Below are 25126 nucleotides of genomic sequence, written 5' to 3'. Positions count from 1 at the left end.
AGAGAGCCGACGGGCTTTCATCAGGTTCTTGCCTAACTTCATATAGCTTAGTTTTTTCAGTTTGGGGACCCCATGCTGTATTCCATATAGTATCAGCTGCTGGTGATGCCTAGCTGCTTAAGGACATAATTAACGTAACTGATGCCTAGCTGACACAGTTAACGTAACTAACATACCACATACCCAATTTAATTTCATGAAGAACATTGTTTATCTTAGAATGAGGTATACTTAGATAAGATGTAGCAAAGGAACCTTGAACAGAGGAACACTTGTTAAAAACAAGATGTACATCATCGAGAGTAAGAAGTCAGCAAAATTCCTCTAATTGGTGTCCTTAGAGTGAACTGCCTCGTTATAATATGAAAACCAGATCTCCGGTGCTGAATACACCCTCTCCCCAGATAAAGGCCCCTACTCACCGAACATGCGCAGTGAATTTAGAAGGTACTGTATCTTTAAATGGAAGCAAGAAAAGAGTTAACCGATTGTAGTTAAGAAGGTGTGACTAATAGGAGGAACACCTTGGACTGTATAAATATACAATGTAACTGTAACTGGTGTGCTAGCTTTGTGGAGTGACCACCTAGCACCCATCTCTGCACAGCCGTGAAATAAACAAATACCTTGACCCTGTGTGTGAATTGGTTTTGCATACTGGGTAAAGATCCCACATTTCGGGACAACACTGGTATTGTTTCAATTTGGCTTTTCCCATTCCCATATTTGGATCCCATTCTGGATCCTCTCTTAGAGGCAAATATTCATCGGGATCTTCCTGTCTATTCTTCCTTCCTCCTTCTTTCACTTTAATACCATTCTTTTTTCTTTGACAGTGCAAAAGGTGTTCAATAGAGACTGCATATCTCCCCAATTAGGATTATGAGTCAGCATCATAGTTTCTAAAAGCTGATACATTCCTTCAGGATTTTCCCTATAAGACCCAACAGATTGTTTCCAATTTAATAGATCAGAAGTAGTAAAGGGGACACGTACAAAGACAGGCATACCATCAGTCCCTATTGCTTGTCTTAGAGGTGCTTGTATCACTGGCTGAGAATGTCCCTGGGTCCTGCTGGAGATGGGACTAAAACTTTCACTTCCCGTTTGTTCCCTCCCTTTGTAACCGATGTGTTTAAGTTTTTAACCATGGTGATGGGATCAAGATGAGATTATTAGCAATAGTAGGGAATGAGAAAATATTTTAGGAATGAGGACCTGAGAGCTTGGTGGTACCATGGAACTGATAAACTGCATGGTCGGTATGTACCATGGAACTGATAAACTGCATTATTGGTACGTGAGCCAAATAATATTTCATTTTCTGTCAAAATCATGTCCTTTGAGTGAACTTTGTTCATTATAATCTCATTATAATACCAAAACACACCTCCATGCTAAAAACTACCCACCTCCAAGGTACGACCACCCCTCACTGGGCATGCTCTCTGAATTTCTTTAAGTATATAGCTTTAAAGGCAAAGCGAGAAAGTTTTACACCAATCATAATGAAGTAACTATGTAACTATGTGATGTAATTGTGACCATGTGTGTATTGAGAATATAAATATGTGTGTGTTCGTAGGCTAGGTATGCACGTTAGGTGGAACTATCCCCCGTGCATCCAGCGCTGCAATAAAGAATGCCTGCCTTTTAACACTACATTGGTGTTACGAGGTTTATTCCCGGATTTCGGTGACAGTTTCTGGCGACCCAGATGGGACCCTGCTTTTGAACCTCGACGGATCCGTGGGATCGCAGGATCTCCAGCCGGCACCGGGGAATTCTCGGGGAGAACCTCCGATCCCCGGACCGAAGAGCTCCGAGCAAGACCCCTGGGAGAGGTAAAGGCATTCTTATTTGATTTGAATATTGTTTTTTTTGAATATTTGCTCTTACCATCGTGGCGGGACAGGCCCGCACCAAGAGCACAAGTTGAAGGCCTTATTCAAGGAGCCCCGTGGCTCACCGGGACAGGCCCACACCGGGACAGGCCCACACCGGGACAGGCCCGCATTGGGACAGGCCCACACTAGGTTCAAGGAGCCCCGTGGCTCTCCGGGACAGGCCCACATTGGGACAGGCCCGCACCGGGACAGGCCCGCATTGGGACAGGCCCGCATTAGGAGCACGGGAGGCCTGCTCGTAAGGCGCGGTGAAAGCTGCGCAGAGTTGGGCTGAGGAGACGTCTCAGGTAAAAGTCTCTGCTAGGCGAAAGCCTGTGGAGCAGGGCCCACAGGGGAGGGGAAGCCTCCAAGGTAGGGATTTCTGGTGGCAGCAGAAATCCCTGGGATTTCCAGTGGCAGGGGAAATCCCTGAGGGAGATCTAACACGGGTTGGAGTCCCTCTGACTAAGTGCTTGTGATAGTGCACAATCACAACCACTAAGTCCCTGGGAGATGGGTACTTTTCCGAGTAAGAAACCAATCCCACGAAAAACACCACTGGGATGTATTTTGGAACATTGGAAAGATCTGGGAAACATTGATCCTTTGACTCGGAAACAGTTGATTGAATATTGTAATCACTGGTGGCCACTGTATATTTTAGAGAATGGGGAAAAGTGGCCGGAAAACGGGACGTTGCAGTATAACACTATTTTGCAACTAATGTTATTTTGTAAAAGGGAAGGTAAATGGCATGAAATGGCATATGTGGATTTGTTTTTCACACTGCGAAATCATCCGGAATGGCAAAGACAATGTGAATTGGTTTCATCTAGTTCTACAGTAATGGCATTAAAGGGGCAGGAACCTGATAAGGATTTAAAAACAGGTTGCTCATCTTGTGATAGTGGTAAACGGTGTTTTAAATGTGAATTTGAAGACGATGATGTTGAACTGTTAGTTGCGCCTCGCAGGAGGTTAGGAAATGATCAAGGGGGTCAAAATCTGGGGGCCAATAATGCTTCCGCCCCTCCTGTGGAAGAAGAGGCGGAAGAATTCAGCCCAATTGCTGGGAGAACAAGGGGAAGAGGGGGAGGAAACGGATTAACTCCCCTCCAGGCCCCTCTTCGACAGGCTGTTGGCAACGAGGGTCCGGTGATGGTGAAAGTCCCCTTCTCCATAACCGATTTAAGAGCATGGAAAGAAACTGCAGGCACCTATCGGGATGACCCAGAAAGAGTTGCCAAAGTAATGGAAACAATAATTAGAACCCAAAATCCTGATTGGGAAGATTTACAAGTAATATTGGATACATTATTGGAAGACACTGAAAAGAAAATGGTATTAAACATAGCCCGAAAACAAGTAGAAAGTGCCCATGCTAATGGAAATATACAAGGATCGGTGGACCAGAATTTTCCATCCACAAACCCTGAATGGGACCCTAATCAGCCAGGGCCCAGAGGAATGTTAACCAGGTACCAGAAGTGGATTTTGTTTGGCGTTAGACATGCAATGCCAAAAGCAATTAATTGGTCTAAATTATATGAAGTAAGACAAGAACTAAACGAATCCCCTTCGGCCTTTATGGAAAGACTGAAGGTGACTGCTAGAAAATATACCAATCTGGACCCAGAGAAACCGGAGGAAGCTTTACAATTGGCCTCTATATTTATGGGACAATCAGCCCCAGACATAAGGAAAAAGCTTCAGAAATTGGAAGGGGCTGAGTCTAGAGACTTAGGTAAAATGCTTGAAATTGCCTGGACTGTGTATAACAACAGGGAAAAGGAAAAAGAAGTTAGACAAATGCGAAGGGACATGCGAAGGGATGGGAGAATTCTGGCCGCTCTGACTGAGAATAATAAAGGAGGCATGGGAAGGGGACGAGGAATGAACGTTGTTGATCGGGGGCTTGGAAGGAGAAGGGTGGTCTCCAGATTAGCAGGAGACCAATGTGCTATCTGCAAGGAGCGTGGGCATTGGAAAAGGGATTGCCCCAAAGCTGGGGGATTAGATCCAACGCTTCAGGCCATCAAATTGATGACCTTGGATAATGAATCATGAAGGGGACCGGGGGAATCAACCCTAGCTGAGCCCCTGGTTACACTAAAGCTAGGGAATGAAGAAATGGAATTTTTAGTAGATACAGGGGCTACATATTCGGTATTGAACACATGTAAAGCAAAACTTAGCCATAAATCTGCAGAGGTTGTTGGTGCGACGGGGCAGAAACAAAACCGGCCCTTTCTGAAACCATTAAAATTTAAATTAGGAAAACAGTGGATAACACATCAATTTTTATATATGCCCGAATGTCCATTGCCTTTATTGGGGCGGGATTTATTAAGCAAATTAGAGGCACAAATTATTTTTAAAGATGGAGAAATTAGATTACTAATACCAGAATCAAAAGCTATAGAGGCGAGAGTGTTTATGTTACAGGATTTCCCCAAGGAGGAACAGATCCCAGAAGTAGTGGACAATGCAGTTATCCCCCTGGTATGGGCAAGTGGAGTTCCGGGACGATCCAAACTGGCAGAACCGGTAAAGGTGACTTTAAAACCTGGAGCCAAGCCGGTAAGACAAAAACAGTACCCTCTCAAATGGGAAGCCCGAAAGGGGCTAGAGGAATTAATCACAAAATTTTTAGAATATGGGCTGTTAGTAGAATGTGAGTCAGAATACAATACCCCTATATTACCAGTAAGGAAATCAGGAGGCAGGGAATATCGAATAGTTCAGGATTTAAGGGCCATAAATCAGATAGTTCAAGATATACACCCAGTAGTGGCCAATCCATATACCTTGCTGACATCTCTGAGGGAGGAACATAAATGGTTTACTGTGCTGGATTTAAAGGATGCCTTCTTTTGCATACCTCTGGATACGAAAAGTCAAGGCATATTTGCCTTTGAATGGGAGAGTCCCACTACAGGAAGGAAAACGCAATTAACATGGACTGTACTTCCACAAGGATTTAAAAATAGCCCTACAATATTTGGAAACCAATTGGCAAAGGAATTAGAAATGTGGAAGAAACAGAATCAAGGAGAAGGCATATTACTACAATATGTGGATGATATCCTGATAGCAGCAGAAAGTAAAGAAACATGTTTTGAAATGACTATCAGTTTATTGAATTTCCTGGGCCAGGGAGGATATAGAGTCTCCAGAAACAAGGCTCAAATAGGGAAAGAAGCAGTGATTTATTTGGGATTTGAGATATCTCAAGGACAAAGACAATTGGGAAACGAAAGGAAAGAAGCCATTTGTCAGATTCCCGAACCTAACAGCCCAAAGGAACTGAGAGCTTTTTTGGGAGTGATTGGATGGTGCAGACTCTGGATTTTAAATTATGGACTGTATGTGAAACCCCTATATGAAGCCCTGAAAGAATCTAAAGATCAATACCTGACTTGGACACCTGAATGCCATAAATCATTTAAAGAACTCAAAAAGGCATTAATGATGGCCCCTGCACTGGGTCTACCTGATCTAACCAAACCTTTTGAGCTGTTTGTACACGAAAGGCAACATCTGGCCCTTGGAGTGCTGGCGCAGCGGCTGGGATCTTGGAAGCGACCAGTGGGGTACTTCTCCAAACAACTTGACACTGTGAGTAAAGGATGGCCGGGATGTTTGCGTGCCGTGGCAGCAACGGTGCTGCTGATTCAGGAAGCCCGAAAATTGACTATGGGCCAAAGAATAGTGGTATATGTACCGCATATGGTAATAACTGTCTTAGAACAAAAGGGGGGTCATTGGTTATCCCCTAGCAGAATGTTGAAATACCAGGTTGTCCTATTGGAACAAGATGATGTGGAATTAAAAACCACAGCAATTGTAAATCCAGCAATGTTCCTGTCAACAGAAAATCCTACTGAGAAATTGGAACATGACTGTCTGTTAACCATTGAACAAGTTTATTCCAGCAGACCGGACCTGAAGGACGAACCCTTGGAGAATCCTGATCTGGAACTGTTCACGGATGGAAGCAGTTTTGTGCAAGAAGGAAGGCGAATAGCCGGGTATGCTGTTGTCACCATCGACAAAATATTGGAGTCAGGGACACTACCTGCAAATACATCAGCACAGAAAGCAGAATTGGTGGCGCTGAAGCAGGCCTTACGAATGGCCGAAGGGAAAAGAGTAAACATATGGACTGACTCCAAATATGCATTTGGTGTGATCCACGCTCATGGAGCCATATGGAAAGAAAGAGGGCTGTTATCAGCCCAAGGATCACCTATAAGACATAAAGAGGAAATTCTTCAGCTCCTGCAAGATGTGCAAAAACCAAAGGAAGTGGCCGTAATGCATTGCAAAGCTCATCAATTTGGTCAGACGGCTGTCAATATAGGTAATCGGTTGGCGGATAAAGCTGCAAAAGAGGCTGCAGAACGAGGTATCCTTGCACTGGTACCAGTAAAACAGGTAAAAATTCCAAATGTAAAAGTAAGATACGGTAAATTAGACGAACAATTGGCAGAGCATTTAAAGGCATCCCAAAATGCAGAAGGATGGTGGGTGACACCAGAAAATCAGGTAATAGTAACCCCACAAATTATGTTGGAACTTGCAAAAGAGCAACATGAACAGACACATTGGGGTGTAGATGCCATGGTTACAAGTTTGAGAACATCTGTAGTGTGCGTAGGAATGACAGGAATAATTAAGTCAATAATAGCTAAGTGCCCGATCTGTCTTAAAAATAATCCTTTAAACCAGAGGAAAGCACCTTTAGGAGTAACAAAGCAGGGTAATTCCCCAGGAGATTATTGGCAAATCGATTTTTCTGAATTACCCAGACAAAATGGGTATAAATATTTGCTGGTACTGATTGATACGTTTTCTGGATGGCCGGAGGCTTTTCCTTGTCGCACCAACAAAGCGAGAGAAGTGGTTAAAATATTGTTAAAAGAGATAATACCAAGGTTTGGGGTACCATTGGGCATGTCTTCTGATAGAGGACCACATTTTGTAGCAGAAATAGTCCAGCAAGTAAGTAAAATTCTGGGGATAAAATGGGACTTACACACTCCCTGGAGACCGCAATCAAGCGGGAAGATTGAAAGAATGAATCAGACCTTGAAAAGACAAATGAGTAAAATTTGCCAAGAAACATCTTTGAAATGGCCACAGGCCTTGCCATTAGCTCTGTTAAGAATAAGGATCCAACCAAGATCTAAAGACGGTGTAAGTCCATATGAAATATTATATGGCAAACCCTACCAAACTCCTTTAATCCCAGGGGACATGAAGGTAACAGGGGAAACAGATTTGAAAACATATCTGATTTCTTTAGGAAAGACCCTCGAAGCGCTCAGAAGATATATTGTGCTGACCAGACCGCTTGCTCTTGATACGCCTGTACATCCATACCAGCCGGGTGACTTTGTGTATATAAGAACGTGGAGTTCTGAACCACTCCAAGAAAAGTGGAAAGGACCCTTCCAGGTATTGTTGACAACTTATACCGCAGTTAAGGTAGAAGGAGTGGAGCCGTGGATTCATTATACTCGAGTAAAGAAGGCACCGTCAGAGCAGTGGACATCTATGCAAAAAGGACCTTTGAAACTCAGACTGTGTAGAAAATTTGACAGGGAACTGGAAAGCTAAAAGAACTGGTTTTCAAAATGGAAAATTTATAAAAGGTTTGCATGTTATGTGTTGAACTATGAATATTATGAATTGTTTGATTGGGTTAATAACACTTTTTTGTGTTTTGTCGCTGATCTGTAGCCAAAGAAATACAGAATGGCTATGGTCCCAAGCTATGATGGGACCATATCCCAAAGACCATTCTCCAAATTTAGCCACTGTGGTAATGCATGAATCTGAAGTTTACCACCCACCAGAGTGGGAATGGGACAGAAAGGACTGGGTCCGTGTCTTAACAGGAACAATTGGAGAAAAAATCCAAGTAGGATGCAGAAAGATGGAAGGATCTCTTCATGAGAAAGCTTCTTCAGTTACCATTACCGGAAATCTATTAGACCCTAGTTCTAATCTTACAACGAGACTCTGTCCCACCACAGAATGGAAATGTAACAAACAAGATTCTCTCATTACGTGTTGCCGCCAGCAGAATGTCGGTAATTACTCCTTAGACCCTAGTACCAATAATGTTGAAATCACCAAATTCTGTATTAAGGAACAAGGAGATTGTTGGCACAATTTTACTTTGACTAAGCCAGTTTATGTGATATGCAATTGGAGACCTAATCCATTGACAGGAGGATTACGAAGCCTTACATTCAAATTCAAGATAAATGTTGTAACTAAACCCCTAGTGATGCTTGTTGCAGTAGTCACGCACGCTGGCACAGATACCCTTTTTACGTTAACTAGTAAAAGTGAAGTCACCCCCTCTTTTATGGTACCACAAGGGAATGACATCACAATAAGATGCAGATTAATCACTGAATCTCGCATTGAACCTATAAACAGTTATGAAAATGGATCACATGGCCCTATTTTGTGTAAAGATCAAAATTTAGACTGTTGGTTAAATTTGACTACTGTACAATACTCCCGTAAAGTGATCTGTGGTAAAAATAACACCAAATACTGGGGAGAACTTAAAATAGACGTTATAATACCTACTACCCAACCAATTGTTGCGCTTAACCCGAAAATCTTTGAAATTGGACCATACGTGATCAGAAATACAGGCTTGCAACAAATGTTGTTTAACCCGGCATGGTCTCTTAAACAAGTTGAATTGTCAATGCAAAACAATGTTTCAGATATTCAACCAGCTTGTTCACCTTTCTTAAAAACCTCATATGAGGGGTGGACAACCTGGCTACAAAAACGAACTCTTACTACGAAAAGAACACAAAGAGACTTGACCGGTGTTTTGGGAACAGGATTGGGAGTTTTGAATAGCATTGATTCAGAAGTAATAATGAACAAATTGGCAGCCTCAATTAGTGATTTGGCTAGATTACAACAACCTTTACGATCCTCTTTACTGGCTTTAGGAACTAACCAGTGGCTGTTGTCAAGTATATTACCCACATGGGAAAGAATAAATGTAAGGGACCACGAGTTAATTACGGACGCACTTGGGGTGATCCAAAATAACCTCTCCTTGGCTCTCAGTTGCATTCAGGCTCAATTATGGATGCAGTCGGTGGCTGCCTCAATTATAAGAGAAGGCGAAGAAGGCACTCTCCCTACTGAAATTAGGAAAATAATTTGGGACAGTGCTACTGATTTTGAGAAAGAACTCCAGTCCTGGTGGAGCCTGGTAAACTTTACTTATGATCCCGTTACAAACACAGCTACAACTTTTGTGCTCACTATATCCAATGCTACCAAATACTCAATTTACCCCATCATTGCATTAGGGATAAACCATAACGGAACTATACTCTATCCTTCCGAGCATAGAGTATGGGCCCGAAAGATGAATGAAAAATGGCAAACTGTTAATTTGGAATCTTGCATCGTGCGGGAACAACAAGGATTTGTCTGTGAAGGTAATGCAATTGAGGCACAAGATATTTGTTTGGACACTGAACAAAATATTTGCCATTTTGAGGTTCATCCTAACGAAAACCCTGAAACCATACTTGTATATATCGGCAAGGGCTGTGTATGCTTGAGAACTGTTTGTGATTTTTTGTATGTAGATGAGGTAGTGGTAGAGATTAGAAATAATTCAAATTTTTGTATTTGTAATTTTACTAAGATTGATGGATGTGACTTTTCTTATTCGACCCCGGTCACATCGCACCAACTTTTGCAGTCTAACTACATGTTGATTCATGAATTATTACCTATCCCCATTGGAATGAATCTCACTTTAGTAAAACAGTTATTACGACACAAAGATTTGATTGAAATTCTGGAAAAAATTAAGGAAAATGGGCAGAAAACCCTAATAACTGTTCATCACAATGTGAAGGAAATACATCGAGTTTTTGAAAGAGTGCAGAGAGATGCAGAACTTAAATGGTGGGACACACTTTTTGGATGGTCGCCTACCGCTACAGGCATCCTAAACAAGTTATGTCACCCCATCGTGATTCTTTTAACATTGGTTTTGATCAGTATGACCTTGTCAGTAATATTATATATCATAACTTGGAAAATGATGAATCGATTAACACATCTGAAAGAACAAATTATTCGTGAAACTTCTCTCACTCATATGATCATCCAAGCTGTTGCGAAACAGCAAAACAAACAACCCAGAGTTTCTTCCAACACATAGAAAATAGTTAGTATAGTGGAAGTATTGAAAAGGTGATTATTTCAAAACTTCCAAAGGGGGGATTGTAACCGATGTGTTTAAGTTTTTAACCATGGTGATGGGATCAAGATGAGATTATTAGCAATAGTAGGGAATGAGAAAATATTTTAGGAATGAGGACCTGAGAGCTTGGTGGTACCATGGAACTGATAAACTGCATGGTCGGTATGTACCATGGAACTGATAAACTGCATTATTGGTACGTGAGCCAAATAATATTTCATTTTCTGTCAAAATCATGTCCTTTGAGTGAACTTTGTTCATTATAATCTCATTATAATACCAAAACACACCTCCATGCTAAAAACTACCCACCTCCAAGGTACGACCACCCCTCACTGGGCATGCTCTCTGAATTTCTTTAAGTATATAGCTTTAAAGGCAAAGCGAGAAAGTTTTACACCAATCATAATGAAGTAACTATGTAACTATGTGATGTAATTGTGACCATGTGTGTATTGAGAATATAAATATGTGTGTGTTCGTAGGCTAGGTATGCACGTTAGGTGGAACTATCCCCCGTGCATCCAGCGCTGCAATAAAGAATGCCTGCCTTTTAACACTACATTGGTGTTACGAGGTTTATTCCCGGATTTCGGTGACACCTTCATTCGTTTCTGGATTATCTTTACTTGTCCCTTCCTGTATTGTATGGAGGTGGAGAGGAGGGAACCAACATCTGCACATCTTCTTTTTCATCTGTCCCACAACAAACAACTCCTTGCTTCCTTTCCTTTTCTTCAATGCATGGCATTAACATATCCCCTTCTATCTCACACTTTTTTGAATATCCGGTTTCCTAAACAAAGTCTTAAATGCATCAACATAAGGCACTTCATCCCACTTCCCAAGTTGATGACAAAACAACATTAATTGCAATATAGTATTAAGTTGTAAAGACTCATTTTCCAGTCACCATTCATCATCATCTAGCTTATAATTTGGCCTCCCTTGATTACAATAACTCTTCATTTTATCTTTAGTCATTGGATCACCCCCAAATTTATTCTAATTTTTCAGGATGCATCCTAAAGGGCTACAGGGAGGGATCGTGGATTGGCTTGTTCCCATAACTCGTACCTCTGGTGCACACTTGGCTCTGACTTTATTTCCTCACTTTGTCAGCAAAGGTAACTTTTACCCCTGTTAACAAGCATCTACATGTGACTTTATTCCGCAGAAAATAATTAAATACTCTCCAAACCAGGAGTTGGCCCCCCTTTCACCCTTGCACAAATATCTTTCTTGGACATTGCACCTTTGAGTTGCTCACTGTCCCAGCACCTGAGGGGACCCGGAGGAGTCCCCGATCAAATTGGTTGGTGCACACTTGCAGTCCTGTCTGATCCTTTCTCTGCCAGCAGGGTAGGCAAGATGATCCGGGCAAGGCCTTATGGCTGTCCCATCTGGGTTTCCAAAAATGTTGTCCCAAACCTGGGTTCTTCACTCGGTGTGCAAAAAGCCAATCACACACAGAGTCAAGATATTTGTTTATTTGAATTCTGGCCAGAATAGGGTGCCAGGCATCTAACACCAGCTGGCACACCGAGTACATCAAGTGTGCCTTTTTTATAATAACAAGATGTAGCTGATTGGTGTTCTTACACTTCCTTAACCACCTTTCACCCGCCTTCACCATACATATGCATTTTACTTCATGTTTCAAACATTTGGGGAGGTCTTCTAATTAGCATGCTCATTATTCACAAAGGGGTGTACATTTTAGTATTAAAATCGATACAGGTGAGTTGAGGATACACTATTTCTTGATACTCTTCCAAGGCTAGATATATTTTATATACACGTACAATAGGGAAAGAATACTTTGAAGGGTCCTATTGTTCTAAATCCTTGGTTCATTGAGAGATCCTATCCTGGTTACTGTAGTTTCAGAACATACTGTTAAGGATACTTGAGGTGGCGTATACTTTGCACAGTCTTAACTCTTATTTTTCCTACATCAGTTTCACAAATTAAGAGAACCTACCACAGCTTATCAAAAACTGTTTCACTCTCTTGTGAGGTAAAGCATGATGGTACCTTTCCTTTGGGTAAATGTGCATCAATGAAACAGTTCTCACTATTTGAGCACTTCCAGCATACAGAAAAATGTTCCTCTCCTTAACACTAACAGTACACTTGTGAAAACAGTTCTGTAAACAGCTCATGGAAGATGTGTAAATGATGAACATTTAGTAGTTACCTTAACAATCTGTGGTGGGTTGACCCTGGCTGAGGGCCAGGTGCCCACCAGAGCCGCTCTATCACTCCCCTCTTTCATTAGACAGGGGAGAAAAGGTACAATGAAAGAAAACTTACGGGTCGAGATAAGGACAGGGAGAGATCATTCTCTAATTATCATCACGAGCAAAACAGACCGAACTTAGAGAGGGAATTCATCTTATTTATTACTAAGCAAAACAGGAATGAGAAATAAAACCAAATCTTAAAAACACCTCCCCCCACCCCTCCCATCTTCCCGGGCTCAACTTCACTCCCGGCTTCAACCTCCGCCCCCCTCAGCGGCACAGGGGGACGGGGAGTGGGGGTTACGGTCAGTTCCTCACGCGGTGTTTCTGCTGCTTCTTCATCCTCAGGGGGAGGACTCATCGTTCCCCCGCTCCAGCGTGGGGTCCCTCTCACGGGAGACAGTCCTTCACGACCTTCTCCAACGTGAGTCTCCTCCACGGGGTGCAGACCTTCAGGAGCAAACTGCTCCAGCGTGGGTCCCCCACGGGGTCACAAGTCCTGCCAGCAAACCTGCTCTGGCGTGGGCTCCTCTCTCCACGGATCCACAGGTCCTGCCAGGAGCTTGCTCCAGCGCGGGCTTCCCACGGGGTCACAGCCTCCTTCAGGTGCCTCCACCTGCTCCAGTGTGGGGTCCTCCAGGGGCTGCAGGTGGAATCTCTACACCCCCTCATCCTTCCTCCATGGGCTGCAGGGGGACAGCCTGCTTCACCATGGTCTTCACCACGGACTGCAGGGGAATCTTGCTCCGGCGCCTGGAGCACCTCCTCCCCCTCCTTCTGCACTGACCTTGGTGTCTGCAGATGTTCTTACATCTTCTCACTCCTCTCTCTGGCTGCAAAAGCTCTCCCTAACTGTTTTTCTCTTTCTTAAATATGTTATCACAGAGGCGCTGATTGGCTCGGCCTTGGCCAGCGGCGGGTCCGTCTTGGAGCCGGCTGGCATTGGCTCTATCAGACACAGGGGAAGCTTCTAGCAGCTTCCCACAGAAGCCACCCCTGTAGCCCCCCCCGCTACCAAAACCTTGCCACGCAAAACCAACACACAATCACAGCAATCTGATACAAAGAATAAAAGCAAGCTATGAGGCATTCAGGGCTACATTCATCTTTCAGTTTAGAAAGATTTACCTCATCATCTCCCAGTGAATTTATTTCTTTTAATTTTCTGGTCCGGTATCTGGCCTCTTCCTCAGTGATACCTACAGCAAAAGAATAAGTCACACCACCTTATTAACCAGGCAGGTTTGCATTTATCACCAATGGCATTAAAAGAGGGAGGAGATTCCAAGATCACACCACGAACACCACACTTAATTTTGAAGTAATAGGAGAGTTAGCACTCAGATGGAAAATAAACATTCTATTACACCCATACTTGCCCCAGAGAAAAACAAGAACAAGTTTTATCAGCAGATGAGCATTTCATTGGGACCTACAATGCTTTTAGAAAGGACCAAATGTTGCTTTTTTCTGATACTTAAAGGGGATATCTGTCCTACATGTCCTCTCTCAGCCACATAAATCATCATCCTATGAAGACAGTGACCCCAAAACATCTGGAGAAAATAGCAGCCAGTGTACTAGAACACAAATCACTTTCAACAAGAACAAGGAACATTGCCAGATTTAATAGAATTTGAAGTTTCAGTAGTAGGTATTTCCTTGGACTAGGAATGAATGACTACACCTTTGTAACCAAAACACCACTGGTTTTTTATGCAATTAGTCTTGCCCAAACAAGGGGGATAAAACAGGTCCCACTTGAGAAAGTTTTAGGAAACTGGAAACTTAGTGCTCTGCTCTAGAAAACCTGCATTAAGTAGAAAAAAAGACAACCTATTTCTCGTTGCTTGAAAGGAGGCCATAAAAGTAATTTATTTTAACCATAACACAGAGTCAGTTGCTCTTTCTAATGTACAATACATTGCTTTGTTGTTATACGATATTAGAAAACAAGATAAGAGAAACAGCTGCACCGATATCTTAGATGAGCTCCACACAAATTAGGGATGACATTCAAAGGAAATCTGGACAGAAATGATCTAGAAAGAGGACATCAATTAACTGAAGGACTATCAACATACAACCTGATGAGATTTATGAGGATGAGAAACTCCAACAATGACCTGAAGCAATCCAAACATTAAAGCAGAGCCTATGGAAATTTGCCTTTGAAAGCCATCACTTCTCCAAAAGATGAAGAAAAACTCATAAACTGAGGACTAAAGGTCACAGTCAAAACAACTCAACTCTGGAGCCTGAAATCAAGACCAAAGAGATCTAGGAGGGATGAATCGATGGATTACCATCAAAACTGCAGAAACTGCAGTGGTCTCAGCGTAGGCTTCAATGCTTTCCCATAGACCATGGTTTAGCTGCATGCACAGGCAACAAGGAGCACCATGTGTCTCTTGGATTTGTTGTTTATATCTTGTATCCAAGGTGCCTGTTTCATAAACAGAGCTATTAGATTTTTAGTGCAGCATTGCTGCTATTCTATTGAAACATCTTCTTATGCAAGTGAGAGATAAAAATCTGCTACTGTCTGAGATACTGGCTGTTTTAAGGACACCTGATCTTAGAGAAACTCTTGTCATCAATACTAATGGCAATACAGCTACTGCACAGCAAACCTTAAACATTAAACAACTGGCCTAAGAATTTGAGTCAAGTTACCTGCTCAGAAGAATAAATGCCCAATGAGACAGAATTCTTGATTTTTTTGAGGAAGCAGTTTAGAACTATTTTTTAGTTTCACCATCCATTTGTGTCTGTCCTTAATAAGCTGTTTTGTTGAAGCTGGTTCTTCGGAATGCAGAGAACGGAAATCCTTAGTGCAGAGATCACAGACTGACTACTTGCAAGGCCACATCAACACAAGATAAGTAGCTGAACTAGTCCAAACAAAGGCCATCTAATGCCACCTCAGGACTCTGCTGACATCATGCTTGGTAAACAAGAGGAGCAAGGCCATATGTCATTGAAACAACTGCTGAACAAGAACAGAGAGGAGATGGGCAGATCTGTTCACAGCTTTTGGGGCTTCTTAATTTGACACCAACACGGAAAGGTTGCAATCTTTACTGTCCTTGCTCCTACTGCCATCTTCAGCTGGAAGCTCATGGATAGGTGTCATGTAAAAGGGTCTAGAGGTCCTTTCTGGGACCATGATCTTTGGGCCTGCCCTGTTCACCTTACTCAGGTGCTGTAGGATGGGGCCCGGGCTGACAAATCCCCTCCACTACCCTGTCAGCCATGGGATCTCCCTCGCTTCCCCTCCCTAAGTAGCAATGAGCCCTCCCTGCTCCCTGACACCAGGAGCTCAGAGAGAAGGAGTCAGTCGCGGAAGAGTGCAGCTCCGGTGCCGGCCCGACCTGCAGCGGAGCGGCAGATCTAGGCGGACAGGGGTTTTTTCCTGACTTTCCAGAGGCAGGGAAATGCCAGGGACGCAGAAGAGACCAGCCATGAGCCGGCTGCTCTCGCGGGAACCGCTGACGAGACCTGGGCATTGCCAAAGCAACGGCACCCACTTCCGATGCCTATAAAAAGCAGCCTAGGGAGTGCTAGTGACCCGGAGCGCGGCGAACAGAGCGTGGCGCAGCAGTTCGCCAGGCAGGGCATGCAGGCAGGGCCTAGTCAGTCTACCTGCTCAAGAGGAGAGTCCACTGGTGGTCATCACTCTCTCATAGGAGGAGTTCAGCCATGGCACCCACCAGGCAGAAAGCCCTAAGCTCTGTGCTCGCCAGGAAGCATGTGGCAACACAGACAGAGCTGCCACAGAAGCATGCAGCCACCCAGCTCTCAGGCTGCAGGGAGTGTCTGAGCTTGGCACTGGCAGGGGAAGGCAGTAGTGAGACTGGCTGCCTGAGGTGTGACCAGGTGGACGATCTGCTCAGCCTGGTGGCAGAACTCCATGAAGAAGTGGAGAGGTTAAGGAGCATCAGAGAGGCTGAGAGAGAGATAGACTGGTGGAGCCAAGCTCTGCCCTCCCTGAGGCAGAAACAGGGACAGCCAACAGACCAAAGCCAAAGTGAAGGGGACCCTGTATCCTCCCCTCGCCAGGCAGAAGGCAGCAGCCTCAAAGAGGGGAGCGAATGGAAACAAGTCCATGCTTGGCAGGCGGCAAACCTTCTCCTCCTCACCTACCTCGCCTTCCCACGTACCCCTGTGCAACAGGTACGAGGCTCTGGCTGTGGAAGGCCGCTCGAGCGAGGATATGGATGACAGACAAGCTATTCCAGAAGTAGCACCTAGGCCCAAAAGGCACAGGCCTCGGGTTGTGACCACCCCCACAAAGAAGAAAAGGAGAGTTATAGTCATAGGGGACTCCCTTCTGAAAGGTACAGAGGGCCCGATATGCAGGGCAGACCCTCCTCTCAGAGAAGTCTGCTGCCTCCCCAGGGCCCATGTCAAGGACATCGCTAGGAAACTCCCCAGCCTGGTACAGCCCTCTGACTACTACCCACTGCTGCTCCTCCATGTGGGTGGGGATGAAGCAGAGACACGCAACAAGAAAGCGATCAAAAGGGACTTCAGGCTCTTAGGGCAGTCACTGAAGGATTCGGGAGTGCAGATAATATTCTCCTCCCTCCTTCCAGTTGAGGGCAGCAATGTTGGGTGGAAGAGGCGGACGCAGTCCATAAATGCATGGCTCCGTGGCTGGTGTCAGCGCCACAACTTTGGGTTCTTTGACGATGGGGCAGCCTACACGGCACCAGGCCTGATGAACCCTGATGGGATTCACCTCTCTCAAAGGGGGGAAGAGGATCTTTGCCCAGGAACTAGCGGGGCTCATCGACAGAGCTTTAAACTAGGCTCGAAGGGGGAGGGGGATAACATCAGGCTTGCCAGCGACATGTTGTAGGATGATGTGCCCAGGTTGGAGGGACGGGGCGCTGGCGAGGGCCCTCGGCCTACTGCTCAGAGACGTGCTGGATGCACTACAGCACTCTTGAAGCCTAGAGGAGACGAGCCGGGGGCTCCGGATGCAACAGGAACCAACAGGGTAACACTGGGAAGATACATCAAAAGAATCCCAGCCACCCCAGCCAATAAGTCAGCCTCATCAGGGGCACAACTGAAATGCCTCTACACGAACGCACAGAGCATGGGGAACAAACAAGAGGAGCTGGAGACGTGTGTGCGCCTGCAAGGCTATGGCCTTATTGGAATTACAGAGATGTGGTGGGATAGCTCCTATGACTGGAGTGTTGGGATGGAAGGGTACAGGCTCTTTAGGAAGGACAGGCAGGGCAGATGAGGAGGGGGCGTCGCCCTCTATGTCAGTGACCAGCTGGAGTGCATGGAGCTCCACCTGGGGATGGATGAGGAGCTGACTGAGAGCCTATGGGTCAGGATTAAAGGGAGGGCTGGGGCAGGGGACATCATAGTGGGGGTCTGCTACAGGCCACCTGACCAGGGGGACTGAGCAGATGAAGCCCTCTATAGGCAGACAGGAGCAGCCTCACGCTCACAAGCCCTGGTCCTTATGGGGGACTTCAACCACCCCGACATCTGCTGGAGGGACAAGGCAGCTGAGCGCAAGCAATCCAGGAAGTTCCTGGAATGTGTCAATGACAACTTTCTCCTCTGTGGTGGGTTGACCCTGGCTGAGGGCCAGGTGCCCACCAGAGCCGCTCTATCACTCCCCTCTTTCATTAGACAGGGGAGAAAAGGTACAATGAAAAAAAAAAAACTTACGGGTCGAGATAAGGACAGAGAGAGATCATTCTCTAATTATCATCACGAGCAAAACAGACCGAACTTAGAGAGGGAATTCATCTTATTTATTACTAAGCAAAACAGAGTAGAGGAATGAGAAATAAAATCAAATCTTAAAAACACCTCCCCCCACCCCTCCCATCTTCCCGGGCTCAACTTCACTCCCGGCTTCAACCTCCGCCCCCCTCAGCGGCACAGGGGGACAGGGAGTGGGGGTTACGGTCAGTTCCTCACGCGGTGTTTCTGCTGCTTCTTCATCCTCAGGGGGAGGACTCATTGTTCCCCCGCTCCAGCGTGGAGTCCCTCTCACGGGAGACAGTCCTTCACGACCTTCTCCAACGTGAGTCTCCTCCACGGGGTGCAGACCTTCGGGAGCAAACTGCTCCAGCGTGGGTCCCCCACGGGGTCACAAGTCCTGCCAGCAAACCTGCTCTGGCATGGGCTCCTCTCTCCACGGATCCACAGGTCCTGCCAGGAGCTTGCTCCAGCGCGGGCTTCCCACGGGGCCACAGCCTCCTTCAGGTGCCTCCACCTGCTCTGGTGTGGGGTCCTCCAGGGGCTGCAGGTGGAATCTCTACACCCCCTCATCCTCCCTCCATGGGCTGCAGGGGGACAGCCTGCTTCACCATGGTCTTCACCACGGGCTGCAGGGGAATCTTGCTCCGGCGCCTGGAGCACCTCCTCCCCCTCCTTCTGCACTGACCTTGGTGTCTGCAGATGTTCTTACATCTTCTCACTCCTCTCTCTGGCTGCAAAAGCACTCTCTAACTGTTTTTCTCTTTCTTAAATATGTTATCACAGAGGCGCTGATTGGCTTGGCCTTGGCCAGCGGTGGGTCCGTCTTGGAGCCGGCTGGCATTGGCTCTATCAGACACAGGGGAAGCTTCTAGCAGCTTCTCACAGAAGCCACCCCTGTAGCCCCCCCGCTACCAAAACCTTGCCACACAAAACCAACACATCCTCCAAGTGATAGAGGAGCCCATGAGGAGAGGTGCCATGCTGGACCTTATTCTCACCAACAAGGAGGGCCTGGTAGGGGATGTCAAGCTCAAGGGCAGCCTTGGCTGCAGTGACCATGAAATGGTGGAATTCAGGATCCTTAGGGCAGTGAGGAGACCACTCAGCAAGCTCACTACCCTGGACTTCAGGAGAGCAGACTTTGGCCTCTTGAGGGACCTGCTTGGTAGAATACCATGGGACAAAGCCCTGGAAGGAAGAGGGGCCCAAGACAGCTGGCTAATATTCAAGGGTCAACTCCTCCAAGCTCAGGAGAGATGCATCCCAACAAAGAGGAAGTCAAGCAAAACCACCAAGAGGCCCCCATGGATGAACAAGGAGCTCCTGGGCAAAGTCAAACACAAAAAGGAAGCCTACAGAGGGTGGAAGCAAGGGCAGGTAGCCTGGGAAAAATACAGAGAAACTGTCTGAGCAGCCAGGGATCAGGTTAGGAAAGCCAGAGCCCTGATAGAAATTAGTCTGGCCAGGGATGTCAAGGACAACAAGAAAAGCTTCTATAGGTATGCTAGTGATAAGAGGAGGATGAGGGAAAATGTGGGTCCCCTCCGGAATGAAACGGGTGACCTGGTTACCCAGGATATGGAGAAGGCTGAGGTACTCAACGACTTCTTTGCCTCAGTCTTCACTGGCTAGTGCTTGATCCACACTGCCCAGGTCACAGAAGGCAGGGACTGGGAGAATGCAGAACCACCCACTGTAGGAGAAGATCAGGTTCGAGAATATCCAAGGAACCTGAAGGTGCACAAGTCCATGGGACCTGATGAGATGCATCCGTGGGTCTTGAGGGAACTGGCGGATGAAGTGGCCAGGCCACTCTCCATCATATTCGAGAAGTCCTGGCAGTCTGGTGAAGTTCCCGCTGACTGGAAGAGGGGAAACATAACCCCCATTTTTAAGAAGGGGAAAAAGGAAGACCCAGGGAACTACAGGCCGGTCAGTCTCCCCTCCGTGCCTGGCAAGATTATGGAGCAGACCCTCCTGGAGACTATGCTCAGGCACATGGAAAATAAGGAGGTGACTGGTGACAGCCAACATGGCTTCACTAAGGGCAAATCATGCCTGACAAACTTGGTGGCCTTCTATGATGGGGTGACAGCATTGGTGGACAAGGGAAGGGCAACTGACATCATCTACCTGGCCTTGTGCAAGGCATGTGACACTGTCCCGCATGACATCCTTGTCTCTAAATTGGAGAGACATGGATTCAATGGATGGACCACTCGGTGGATAAAGAATTGCCTGGATGGTCACACTCAAAGAGTTGTGGTCAACAGCTCAATGTCCAAGTGGAGAACAGTGATGAGTGGTGTTCCTCAGGGGTCAGTACTGGGACCGGCACTGTTTAACATCTTTGTCGGCAACATGGACGGTGGGATCGAGTGCACCCTCAGCAAGTTTGCTGACGACACCAAGCTGTGTGGTGTGGTCGACACACTGGAAGGAAGGGATGCCATCCAGAGGGACCTTGACAGGCTGGAGAGGTGGGCCCGTGTGAACCGCATGAAGTTCAACAAGGCCAAGTGCAAGGTCCTGCACGTGGGTCGGCGCAATCCCAAGCACAAGTATAGGCTGGGCGAGGAATGGATTGAAAGCAGCCCCGAGGAGAAGGACTTGGGGGTATTGATTGATGAGAAGCTCAACATGAGCCTGCAGTGTGCGCTTGCAGCCCAGAAAGCCAACCGTGTCCTGGGCTGCATCCAAAGAGGTGTGACCAGCAGGTTGAGGGAGGTGATCCTGCCCCTCTACTCCGCTCTTGTGAGACCCCCACCTGGAGTACTGCATCCAGCTCTGGGGGCCCCAGTACAGGAGAGACATGGAGCTGTTGGAGTGAGTCCAGAGGAGGGCCACGAAGCTGATCAGAGGGCTGGAGCACCTCTCCTATGAGGACAGGCTGAGAGAGTTGGGATTGTTCAGCCTGGAGAAGAGAAGGCTCCGGGGAGACTTAATTGCGGCTTACCAGTACCTGAAGGGGGCCTACAGGAAAGATGGTGAGGGACTGTTTATGAGGGAGTGTAGTGACAGGACAAGGGGTAATGGGTTCAAGCTGAAGGAGGGTCGATTTAGATTAGATATCAAGAAAGAAATTCTTTACTGTGAGAGTGGTGAGGCACTGGAACAGGTTGCCCAGAGAGGTTGTGGAGGCCCCCTCCCTGGAAATGTTTAAGGCCAGGTTGGATGAGGCTTTGGGCAACGTGGTCTAGTGGAGGGTGTCCCTGCCCATGGCAGGGGGGTTGGACCTAGATGATCTTTAAGGTCCCTTCCAACCCAAACCATTCTGTGATTCTATGATTCTGTGAATAAAATGTACACTTAAAGGAGTATATTTAAGTTCTCTTGAAAATAGTAGACTACCACAAATTATTGAGACCCAAGTTGTATTAGCCATAAAGCAGGTAGGGAGACATAGAGAAACAGGCTAAGGCCTAGCTCTCTACAAACTGCTCCATGGAATTTGAGATAAACAGTCACAAAAGAAAATAAGAAATTTCAAAAGGATGCCCTCAACTTACAGAGAGAGATTTAAACTTTATGGAACCAGATAGCAGGCCTCCAGTTTGTACAGGAAAGCCTTTGGGAGGGACAAAATGTATAAATTTAAACTCCATCTTCCTACGAAGGATCTGATGCTTTTGGATCTCCCATACATCCTCCTTCTCTGTACCCCTCCCCTCCTTTATTTCCTTCTTCTGAAACTGCACTTAAACCTGTAAATACTGTAAATAGTGCAAATAGTGTACCTGTGAAATCTCCTGGACCCTGAGGCCACCTGAACCTTTGCTGCTGCTTCCTTGCTCATGGGAGGGCTGGCATTGGCGGGGGGGAGTGGACATTGTGTGTAGTGCATATATAGCACATGGCAGGTGTGGTACTTGTGTGGACAGTGCACATATGTCTGTGGGTAGTGAGTGTGCGGGCAGTGGGTGCGCAGACAAAATGTGTCTGTGTAGTGTGTGCAAGTGGTGTGACAGGTGTAGTGTGTGTGTGTAGTGTGCGCAGGGTAGGGAGTGAGTGTGTGTGTATAGGGTGAATGTGAGCATGTGACTGAGCAGTGTTTGTGTGAGCTTGTGGGGACATGCAAGTGTGAACACGTGACTGGGTGGTTCAGGGTGAGTGTGAGCATGTGACAGTGTGGGGTCAATGTGAATGTGTGCTATGGGGTGAGAGGTGAGCATGTGACTGGGGGGGGCCTGTACTGAGTATAAGACTGAGTGTGTAGGGGTGAGTGTGATGCAGAGTGGGATGAATGTGAGTGCATGACTGTGCAGTGCAATTGTGAGCACATGTGTTGCAGTGTGACTAGGGTGTAGGTGTGAGCACGACTGGTGTGCAGTGTGAGTGTGATACAGGGTGAGCATGTGACTGTGCATGTGTTTTGGTGAGGGGGGAGTGTGTGGCATGGTGTGACTCTGAGTGGGTGAGTCGGGTGAGCACGTGTGTGTGGGTTGAGTATGAGTGTAATTCCAGGCAGTGGAGAGTGAGTGTTGGGGGGGTGGAGGGTGAGTGTGAGCATGTGACTGTGGGTGGTAGAGGGCAAGTGTGGGACTGTAGTGTCAGCATGCATGATGTGCTGCAGTGTGTCATGTGGTGAGTGAGGGGTGCGGTGCAGTGTGACTGTACGGTCAGGGTGATTAGAGCACATGACAGTGGTGTGGGATGATTGTGAGCAGGGTGAGTGTATGTGCTGTTGAATGAATGTAAGCACAGGACTGTGGGTGATACCGAATTGTTACCGCTCAAACGGCAATAAAAACTTTCCAAACAGAAATGCAGTTTAGAGAGCCAACGTTGGTTTATTCAGCGCTGGGGTGCATGGGGGATCTCTCCTCCTAACGTGCACACCTAGCCTACAAACATACACATATTTATATTCTCAAAACACACATAGTTACAATTACATCACATAGTTACATAGTTACTTCATTATGATTGGTGTAAAACTTTCTCACTTTGCTTTTAAAGCTATAGACTTAAAGAAATTCAGAGAGCATGCCCAGTGAGGGGTGGTCGTACCTTGGAGGCGGGTAGCTTTTAGCATGGAGGTGTGTTTTGGTATTATAATGAGATTATAATGAACAAAGTTCACTCAAAGGACATGATTTTGACAGAAAATGAAATATTACTTGGCTCATGTACCAACCACGCAGTTTATCAGCTCCATGGTACCACCAAGCTCTCAGGTTCTCATTCCTAAAATGTTTTTATTAGTTGCCTTTTAGGTTGGGGCTGTACAGGGGCCATAGCAGTAAGACTGGTTACTAACAATGCAATCATTTGACCATTACCTTACTATTGCTAATAATCTCATCACCTTGATCCCATCACCCTGGTTACAAGGACTATACACAACCTATCCCATCACCGTGGTTAAAAAAAAAGTTAAACACATCGGTTACAGAATCAGTGTGAGATTTTGTGGGAATGGGGTGATGACTGCAGTGTGATTGTGAATGCATGTGTGGCACAGTGTGTGTGGTGTGCGAGTGTAAGTGCAATTGGTGTGGCGTGAGTGTGTGGTGCAGGGTGAGCATGTGACTGTAAGTGTGTGTGTGTGTGTGGGGGGGGTGAGGTTTAGAATGTGGGCATGACATTGAGCACCGTGAGTGTGAGCATGTGTGTGGTGTGACTGTGAGCGAGTGAGAGTGGTGGGAGCATGAAGCAGCATGAGCTTTCACAAGCTAAGTGAATCACAATGGGGAGAAGCCTTGCCCCAGAACGGCCAGAGCTGCAGGTGCCTGTGTATGGCTGCCATTTGCTATTTAATTGCTCCTTAGGGAGCACAGCAACCCAGAACGCTATGAACAGGGACAGTAAAAAGGGATTTATTAGTTGGTAGGGCAGGGCACAGGCAGGACATCTAGGACACTGCTGGGGCTGCTTTTCATGATTGGTGCTCAGTTTGCACAGCAGTTCTAGGCTCTGCCCCAGTTCTGCTGGGAGCTGCTTCTGACATCTTCGGACCCAGGCTACTGCTGGGAAAGGCTGATTCCTGACTAGGGAGGGTCAAGCTCATAGAACACAGCAGAGACATAGCAGTTGTTGCAGCAGTTAGCATAGCAGAGACGCAGAAGGGCCCACCATCTCTAGGGCAAGAGTGTTTTTGTAAACAAGCTTGCCAACCTAGTGAGGAAGGCTTTAAACTAGATATGCCAGAGGGGGGTTACCATAACCTGAGGAGAAGTGAAGGAGCAAGGGGCAGAGTTAGATGTGTGCTGGGGACACCATGACAGGGGAAGCTCTCACACTTTCTCTGTAAAAGCATCAAGACTTGGGGCCCATCTCAAATGCCTGTATGCAAATACACATAGCATGAGGACCAGGAGGAATTAGAAGTCCATGCACAACTGTAGAGCTATGACTTCATTGGAATGACAGAGACATGGTGGGATAACTCTCATAATGTAGTAGGTGTCTGCTACAGATATCCTGATCAGGAAGACGAGGCAGATGAAGCTTTCTTTAGGCAGCTGGAGAAAGCCTCACAGTCACATGTCCTGGTATTCATGGATGACTTTAACCACTGCAATATCTGCTTGAAAAGCAATACAGATGAATACAAGCAATTCAGGAGATATCTGGAATGTACTGAAGACAATTTCTTGATGCAGGCGACTGATGAGCCAACTAGGGAAGATGCTCTGTTGGACCTGCTACCCACAAACAAGGAAGAATTGGTTGAGGATCTGAAGGTCAAGGGCAGCCTTGGTTGCAGCACCCATGAGACTGCAGAGTTTAGGATCCTGAGAGGACTGAGCAAGACAAACAGCAAAATTACAACCCTAGACTTCAGAAGATCAGATTTTAGCCTCTTCAGGGACCTGCTTAGCAGGATCCCCTGGGAAACCGCTCTGGAGGACAAAGGGGCCTTATCTGATATTCAGAGCACAAGAATGGCCCATTCCAATGTGCAGAAAGTTGAGCAAGCATGGCAGAAGGCCAGCATGGATAAACTTCTGACTGAGCTCAAACACAAAAAGGAGAATTAGGAT

General features: G+C 46.3%; 1 protein-coding gene and 1 long non-coding RNA gene across 2 annotated transcripts in view; both read left to right on the top strand.

Moving 5' to 3' along the window:
- Positions 1 to 25126, top strand: part of LOC142599220 (uncharacterized) — a 434245-nt gene that overhangs the window by 57677 nt on the left and 351442 nt on the right. The window lies entirely within an intron of this gene.
- Positions 287 to 25123, top strand: LOC142599307 (uncharacterized). The gene is made up of 3 exons (XM_075739177.1): positions 287 to 302; positions 8432 to 9959; positions 24559 to 25123. The coding sequence occupies exons 1-3, from the start codon at positions 287 to 289 to the stop codon at positions 25121 to 25123; spliced, it is 2109 nt and encodes a 702-aa protein (XP_075595292.1).

The sequence above is a fragment of the Balearica regulorum genome, chromosome W (genome assembly GCF_011004875.1).
Source record: "Balearica regulorum gibbericeps isolate bBalReg1 chromosome W, bBalReg1.pri, whole genome shotgun sequence".
Taxonomy (NCBI): Eukaryota; Metazoa; Chordata; class Aves; order Gruiformes; family Gruidae; genus Balearica; species Balearica regulorum.
The sequence above is the reverse complement of the archived record's forward strand: the minus strand, read 5'-3'. Positions and strand labels throughout refer to the sequence as shown.